General features: G+C 42.9%; 1 protein-coding gene across 1 annotated transcript; it reads right to left on the reverse strand.

The window, feature by feature from the left end:
• Positions 1 to 4749: 4749 nt before the first annotated feature.
• LRP88_00605 (uncharacterized protein) lies at positions 4750 to 5946 on the reverse strand (the record flags this gene model as incomplete). The annotated part of the gene is made up of 1 exon (XM_083237312.1): positions 4750 to 5946. One exon carries the CDS (start codon positions 5944 to 5946, stop codon positions 4750 to 4752), a length of 1197 nt encoding a protein of 398 aa, XP_083105817.1.
• Positions 5947 to 8961: the final 3015 nt, after the last annotated feature.

Below are 8961 nucleotides of genomic sequence, written 5' to 3' on the forward strand. Positions count from 1 at the left end.
TGTTTGTGATGATTGATTGATGATTATTATTATTGGGATTTATTGTTTGTGATTTATTTTATTTGATGTGGGATGTGGAATTGTAAAAGGGTAAGAAGCAACAGGTGGGAAGAGATGAGGGTTCGGGTTATTATATTGAATGGGAGTGTTAAGGTACAGGGGGTGGGGAAGGTGACTAATTAAAAGAAAGGAAGACGGGAGACGGGAGACGGGAGACGGGAGACTTCTGGGCTGCTAGTCAAGAATTAGATGTCGTCAAGAAGTGGCCAAAGGAGCATAGATGGTAGTCAGGGAGAACGAATGAGAAAGGTGGAGGAGAGATGGAGGCTTAGAGGTTTGAGGAGGGGAGGGTGCGCACGGACACCTAAACCCAGGTTTAGGTGGGGAGGGCGTCCAAAAATGGCAAGTTTACTGGTAGGCTTCTAAAATATTAGGGGCTCGTGGTATGGATAGCCCAAAGACGCATAACTTTTAACCCTAACCGGGACCGGTTCGGGGTGATCTTTGACTGCAATTATATTTTAGCTCTTAAAATGCTTTATTACCTTATAGCTATTATTAATTTATAATAATTATTATAATTACTAATTTAAAGATATATTTTATTAATTATATTTTATTATAATTACTTTTTATAATACTTTATAATATTTTATTATTTTATAATAATAACTACTTTATAGAGGTTATTATAATTATAATATTAAAATAATATTTTATTTATATAATTTTTATTAAAATTATATTTTATAATATTTTATTAACTTATAATAATTTTTATTTTATATTTATTTTAATCTTATAATAATTATTAATATTATAATTTTTATATAATATTTTAATAAATAAAAATTATTTTTATTATTATTTTTATAATATTTTATTATTTTATAATAATTTTAATTTTATAATAAATAATATAATTTTTATTTTAAAAGTATTTTTATTAATTTTATTTTATTATAATTATATTTAATATTATATTATTATTTTATAAGACTTATTATTTTATTATAAATATATATTTTTAATAATAATTAATTTAAAATATTTTTATAATTATTATTTTAATATTATATATAATATAATATTAATAATATTTATTAATAATATTAATATTTTTAAAAAAACCTTTATTTATAAGTTTTTTATTAATTTTAATATAATTTTTAATAAATCTTAAATATTATAAAAATTATTATTATATAATAATTATAATTTTATTATAATAAATATAAAAATAAAAAGAAATAAAAAACTTATATAATAAACTTAAACTCTTAGCCTTAATAAAAATATAAAAATTTATTATAAAAATATAAGTAATATAATTATAATAATACCTTTTAGCCTTATAATTATTATATTACTTTTACCTTATAATAAATTTCTTTATAAAATAAGCTATTTTTTATTATATATATAGCCCTCTTAATATAACTACTTACCCTATAGTATTTACTACCTTGCTATACCTACTTACCCTATAGTAGCTACTGCCCTGCTATATTTACCTACTTTATCATAGCTGCTGCCCTATTGCAGCTGCCTACCGTATCGCAGCTGCCTACCCTATACTAATTACACCTGTAACCTTTATCTATCACTTCCTAGAATCCATATAGCAACCACAGCCGGTCTTGAAGAGCGGCCTGATAGCTCAACGGTTAAGCTTAGCAACCTTTTCCCGAGGGCCTAGGGTTCAATTCAGGCTAGAAGCAGTTTGCGCTGCTTCACCTTAGGAAGAGTACGGTACGCTCCCCGTGAACATATATGGGCTTCCTAAGTAAAAAACCGCGCAGTTATCTGGGAATAGGCCTTGTGGCATTGAACCTTATAATCGTAAGACAGGTTCTAATAAGTGCTAGCCGCACTAATTAGTTTTACTATTTTATTTTATTATAATATTATAATAATAATAATAATAATAATAATTATTATTATTATTATTATTATTTTATTATTATTATTATTATTATTTTATTTTTTTTTATTATTATTATTATTATTATTATTATTATTATTATTATTATTATTATTATTATTATTTTATTTTTATTTTTATATTTTTTTTTTTTTTCTTATTTTATATTTTTTATTTTTATATTTTTTATTATTATTTATTATTATTCTTATTTTTAATTATATTTATATTATATTTTATTATATATATATTTAATAAAGCTAACTTATAATTCTTAATTACTTTATAATAAATAAGAGATTAAGCTACCTTATAATAAGTAAAAAATAAAGCTACCCTATAGCTAAAATAAGGTAAAAAAATAACTTATAATCCACCTAGGCTATGTGGTTAAACTAGCCCCACTATACCTTATCTTATTAGATTACCTTTATATATCCCTCATATATATGCTTATAGGCTTCGTGCCTCGCGGCCGGGGGGAATATAGCTGTAATCAGCCCCTACGAACCTGGCTCCTCCGGGTGCATAGCTACTAGGGATGCCTAGCTATAGCTAGCTAAAGGACCTTCTTTTCTAGCTGCTAGATGGGCCTATTAACTTTATATGCTATTTATAGCTATAGGGGGGCAACAGGGGAGTCACATAGCGACTGGGGCGCGCCGCAATGGTTTAAACCAGTTTCTATGCCCCTATATATAATAGATAACTTAAGGCTTAAGCTTCTATTATAATAGGCTCAGGGGAAACTATATTTAACTTTTAGGGGGCTATTTAGGCTATAGGGGGCTATTTGGGCTACAGGGGCTATTTGGGCTACAGGGGGCTATTTGGGCTACAGGGGGCTATTTGGGCTATAGGGGGCGGTTATAAGGGTTAGGGGAGGTACTTGGGCTATAGTGGGCTTATACGGAGTTCTAAGGGTCTTTTTAGGTACTAGGGGCAGTTATAAGGGGTATAGAGGGTAAGGTAGGTATTCTTCTTTCTATATTATTTATTATAGGCTACTAAGGAAAATAGCTAAGAGGGCTAAGAGGATAGTGCTATTTTATTAGGTGCAAAGGGTATTATTATTATAATATTACTTAAAAAGAAAGACCTAGTAACTATCCTAGAGTATCTTTTAAGCTATGCTAGGGCATATTTAAGGCCTCTGCTAGCTCTTTATAGATACGGCAGATCCGGATAGCATCATAGCTAGCCCAAGAGATCCTCTCCCCTAGCCAGGACCATAAGACCCGATGGTGCTTAGGAGCATAGCTAGGGGGGTTAACTTCCCCCTCAAAGCCAAGCTTCTTATATAGCTGGCTAGCTAGTTGTGGCTGCTGTAATACAGCAGAGCTCCAGAGGGTAGCAATAAGCCCAGGAAACTGGCAATTTCCCCCCTGGATTAGCTGCCAGCCGCCATTATGAGGATCTTCCTCCCAGCGGCTGCAAAGCTCCTGGGGCACAAGGCAATAGGCACAGGCTCCAAAGCTTCCTAGTCTATCCCGCTGCCTTAGGTAGCGGGTAATAGACTTAGTTAGCTCAAAGCCAAGGCGTATATCCTTGCGGCTAGAAGAAGTGGCCCGGGTGCAGCTTAATGGCAGATGGTCTCGCCTATCTAGCCCATCAAGCTTGCAGAAAAGGCAGCCCTGAAGAAGCTGCTGAGAAAGCAGCCTCTGAAAGGTCTCAAAGTCTGCCCTTTCCCTCTCGGCCCGGGTAGCTGCTGTAGTACGCATCTGCTGTACCTGCATAGCTCTAAGCCTAAGATCCCTCTCTTCAGGGCTCTCCAAGGCATAGCCTTCTTCTGCGGTTAGAGGTAGGTTCTCCAGGCAAAAGTCACACTTTTCCTCCCCTGCCTCGCACGCTTGCCGGCTAGCTCGGCCATCTAGAGCCCTATCTAAGGCTATCCTGCGGCATTGGCTAGTAGAGAGGAATTCTCTGCTGCCTATGCTGAGGAGCCTAGAAGATTGGGCTTCTTGGGTCGAGCTTTGCAAGGGCCTGAGGGTGATAGCCTCGCTAGGAAGCCCATCTCGACCGGCACGGCCGCTCTGCTGCCCATAGTCTGCAAGCCTCTTTGGCATCTCAAGGTGTATAATAACCCTGATATTAGGGATATCAATACCGAGGCCAAGAGCATTGGTTGCAACTATAACCCTGCCGTTGCCATAGAGGGTCTCCCGGGAGCCTTCCATCCAGGCCTGCAGGCGTTCTGCCTTGCCATCGCGAGTATCAACCTCGTTATAGTAGGCATCACACCCCAGGGCCTGGGCTAGGGCTTCGGTTATAGCTATAGTCTTGCAATAGACTATAGCTTTGGCTGAGCGAGGGTAAAGGCAAGCTTACTATCAAGCAGCTGCCTCAGGGCATTCTCAGCAGACTGCAGATAGCCCGCTTTGGGAAGCAGAGGGAACTCAACTACCTTATAGCTGATATTAGGCCGGGTTGTGGGAGCCCGGAAGATAGTGGCATCCTTGGCCTTGGTATAAACCAGACCTAGGAATTCACGCTCTTCAGCTATAGGCAACGTTGCAGTCAGGTATACTATCTGCACGCCTCGCAAGGCCAATAGGCCTAGCTGCCTTAGCTTAGGCCTGAACCGGGGGCTGCCTTCTAGAATCGTGTGACACTCATCTATAACTATGCGGTCAAGGCGGGCTAGGGCTTGAAGGCCATCTAGATAGGCCTGGAACCGCTTTGTCATGGCTGACTCGGGCGTCACAAAGATAATGGAAGCCCCCTCGGTGCCCTATCAGCCTGCCACTGAGCAGCGGGGATATCCATAGCTTGGCAGCGGTCTAGGAGGTTGCCTAGCAGCGAGACCAGCGGCACAACTACTATAGTTATGCCATCTGGGCAGCTAGCAGCCGGCAACTGAAATAAAGGCTCTTGCCGCCGCTAGTGGGCATGATGGCTAGGATTGGATTCCTATTACCCATAATGGCCTCTAGAATCGGCTTCTGGCCCTGCCGGAAGGTGGCGTTGGAGCCGAGTAGCCTCTGCAGCTCGAGGTCAAGGTCAACCTTGCGCAGCTGCTTCCAGCGGGCTGCTTGAAGCTGCTGGAAATGCTCAAGGTCAACGGCAGCTAGGCCTCTCTTTGAGCCCGAGGGGATAGTTGCCCTTGAGAAGCCAGGGGCAGAGGGGAAACCAAGCAAGAAGTGCCACTCTTCACTAAGAAGCCGGAAGCTTTGCCTGCGCTGATAGGTCTCAAAGTGGGCTTCTGTAAGCTGCCGGCCGTAGACGAGGTTGGAAGTCATGCTGCCATGGCCGGTCTGCCTATGGAGAATTGTATCTCTTTCTCCAGGGCCCTCTTCATCAGAGCTGCTTTCGCTATCTCCGTGGTCGACTTCGCTATATAGCCCCTGGCTAGTAATAGCTGCATCGCGGATATAGCGGCGGCCTAGGGCGATAGCTATATGCCGCCAGCTACTGATAGTAAGAGACTCGATGCCGGCTAGCTTGCCCCAGCGCTTAAGGACCCGGCTAAGCCTAGCCGAATTCCAAGAGCCTGCTGCAAGCCCTATATGCAGCCTAGGGCTATCAGCCTGGCTGCCTCTCAGGGCCCCAAAGGGAGAGTTTCTAGGGCTATAGAACCCTAGCTCGGCCTGCAGCTGCTGCAGCTGGGGGTTATCCCCTAGGGCCTCTACCTTCTTGCTAGAACCCTCATCGCCATCTAGGCCAGAGGTCTTCCAGAGAAAGGGGGAAAAGGAGCCCTGAGAGCTACGGTCAAAGTTGGCCTGCATAGCTTCCCAGAAGGGCAAGATAAGCCAGAGATAATAGACTAAAAGGGTGCTAACCTCCTGAGGAAGAAAGCGGTGAATAACCTTGAGTCTCTCTGACCTAGAAAAGCCCTTGTGAATACCAGTAACTAGCATAACTAGCCCTTGGTCTAGGAAGATATTGCAGATGCCCCCTGCGGCGGTATTGCGGTGCCGAAGAGTCAAGAGCTCATTTGACCTAGCCGGAAGACCGCTGCTCAAGTGGATCAAGAAGGCTAGCAGCTCAAGCAGCTTCTCAATGCTTTGGCTATAAGAAGACATAGCCCTAGCTTCTGGGGTTATAGAAGAGCTACTAGAGCTTCCAAACCAGCGGGCCTTAAGAATAGGGTCTTCCCAGAGAAAGGAAAAAAGCCAGCTCTTAGTGCCTCCCCTAGCTACCTCATAGAGGCTATCTAAAAAGGAATAGCCTACTAAATTATCAGTAGGGTTATCCTGGATAGAATCCCAGGGATAGAAGGCACTAGGGCTGGCTGGCTATCCTCCAAGGTATAGCTCTCTTGCATAAGAAGCCCCTGGAAGAGAAGAAGCCGGGCTTCGTCTAGGGCAGCTTGCAGTATATGCTGCAGGCTAGGGAGGCTAAGCCGGTTGCCTCTATAGAGGATAGTCTCCCCTTCCCAGCTGATATAGCCGGGCTGGGCCGTATTGGCCTTGGCAGCTATGCCATAGCTACGCAGCCGAAGGATAAACTGCATAGGGGTCGTGTCAGCCCCAGCCGGGCTATTTAGCATGCACCTAGTTACGAGCTGTTGCACTAGCTCAAAATAACCAGGGCTTGCCTCTCGAGCTTCTAGAAGAGAGCTTCCAAGCTCGGTATGCTGCTGGATAGCCTTATCTCTTTTTCTAGCTACTTCCCGCAGGATAAGTAGCCTAGAAATAGATACTAAGGCAGAGAGAAAAGGGGTAAAGGTCTCAAAGCCTAGCCAAGAGCCATCAGGGGATATACTAAGCACAGTAAGAAAGGAGACCATAACGCTATCAAATTCACTATCCTTAGTCTGATGATCTAGGATCGAGATGAAAAGCGCCAAGGTCCTTTCTTTTACCCCCTTATAAAGCCCTATAACCTTATGGCTAGAGAAGTTGCCTTTAGCTAAGAGCCAGGCCTCTTCTAGGTCATCAAGGTTATCAGATAGAGCCTTATAGCTAGCTAGCTGCTGCTGGCTTGCTTTGAAAGGTGGCCTCTCTGCGGGCTCAAGGTTAAGGCAGCGGAAGGTATAGACTAGAAGCTGCTTTGCTACTATGGCATAGCGGTCTTGCGTAGCCTTCTTATACCTATAGCTAAAGGGCTTCTTTGCTGGCTGCGAGGCATCTTGCCGGTTAACCTCAAAGAGAGCATTCAGAGGAATCTCATTAGAAGCTATAAGGCCTATAGCTTCTTGAATAAGCTCCTCAAAAGCCTGCAAGATAAAAAAGCAATCTAGCTCAGAGGTCTCTTTTAGAGATTCTTTAGTTAGGGTAAGGTCAAGAGAAAGCAGCTCTCTTAGGAAATCCTTTTCCCCACTAAAGTCAGCTAAGTGCCTTGCTGATCCTAGCCTTCGAAGCCAAGGGTTAGGAGCAGTAAAGTCATTTAGCTGCTCTATAGCCTCGGCCTCCTTGCTTCTGATAGCTAGGGCTTGGGCCTCAAAGGCAGCCTTGGCTTCTAGAAGAGAGAGAGCTTCAGAGCTATTACCTTCTAGCAAGACCTCAAAGTATTCACTGCGAGGCCCTTGCTTGAAGAGTTGCTGATAGGCTACGCCGGCTCGCCAATAGCTTTCAGTAGCTATAGAAGGCTGCGAGGCTGCTGCCTTGGAAGGCCGGCCGTCTTGACCCTTCTGCTGGACCTTGTGAAAGACCCGTAAGTGCTCTCTAATTCGGCGTAGCTGGGAGCCAACATAGAAGCAGCTAGGCTCAAAGGTGCAGCGGAAGCCCTGTTGCATAGGCTCTCCAAGTTGTGAGATAGGAGGGCCTAGAGGAATAGGCTTAGGTAGCCTTATAAGGTCCTTCTGGCCCTGAAGAAGATCAAGCTTAGTAGCTTGCTCTAGGGTAGGCTTGATCTCTTGGAGGGAAAGCTGATGAGGCTATTGGCGGAGGTGTTGTTGAATTTGGTTAAAAAGAACTGCGGTTTTATAAGTCTTGCAAATTAGAAGGGAAAAAGCCGGGATATAAGTAAAATAATCCATAATTATAAGACTTATAGATAACTAAGATATAAATAAATAATACTTTTAGATAACTAAGATATAAATAGAGATAGAAATTAGAAGTAAATAGCTAGGAAGAGTTAAAGTCTTTATAAAGAGGTAAAAGAAAGAATAAATATAGAGGTTAAAGCTTATTGGCTAAGGAATTATCTTAATTGTGGCTGGCGAGGTGGTTAGTGTGGCTAGATAGCTAAGTTGTGGCGGTGGTTGGGAAATTTTAGCGTAGCGCTAGTTGCACTGACCACCCCATTAAAATTTCTCTTTTTTATCTTTAAATAATTCTAAAAAAATTAAGAAATAAGATATAAGAAAAAGGACTTTATTTCTAAAATCCTTATAGCTTAAAGTTATATATATCTCTTTTGCGGAGCCTTAGCCCTATAGGAACCCTCTTTTCTAGAAAACGTCGGCTGGTCGAGAAAAAAACTGTCGGCTGCCCCATGGTCTGCTAGCGTAAAAAAAATCTCCCATACAAAAAAACTGTCGGTAGCTCAACCGACGGTTTTAATAGATGATAGGGGCAGAGGATACGAACTCGCCTTCGGTGTCGTCATCGCAAGCAACGGACGACCCTGAGTTTATGTCTCGCGCGGCCCCCGCCGATCGACAGGTCGTGTTGCGGTCAAGGTCGTCCTGCGGGGCCGCGATGGGCTTTCGTAAGGATGACAAAGACGACAACGGGCCGGACGGTGATCTGTCCCGATCTCAAGCAGAGACGGACGCCAAGAAACGGAAAGACCGCCCATAGAGCAGCAGCTCCGAAAATTGGGGGGGAGACGAAGCAGAAGAGGAAGCCGAGATGTCCGAGTCGGCACCTACGAGACAATACTGCACGCAGGCCTGCCTGCTGGGCCTCAAAAGAGGTCAAAATCTCGATGACAATTGCCCCAACGTGCTCTCCCATCGTACCACCGAAGGTGGCAGCCGGCACGCCATCGATGCCAGTGAATTTGCCCGCCTAGTGAGCAACCAGCTCCGCCAGAATCCGTATCGGAATTGCGAGGCGTTGGACGGCTGGGGCAAGATAGGGGCAACGGGCGTGCTCTTTAAGCTGGAGCTGGTGCCGTACGGGTACACCTTTGTCGGCAAGGGAAGT

This window comes from Fusarium phalaenopsidis (genome assembly GCF_050370095.1).
Source record: "Fusarium phalaenopsidis strain FUZ10S chromosome Unknown contig_32278, whole genome shotgun sequence".
Taxonomy (NCBI): Eukaryota; Fungi; Ascomycota; class Sordariomycetes; order Hypocreales; family Nectriaceae; genus Fusarium; species Fusarium phalaenopsidis.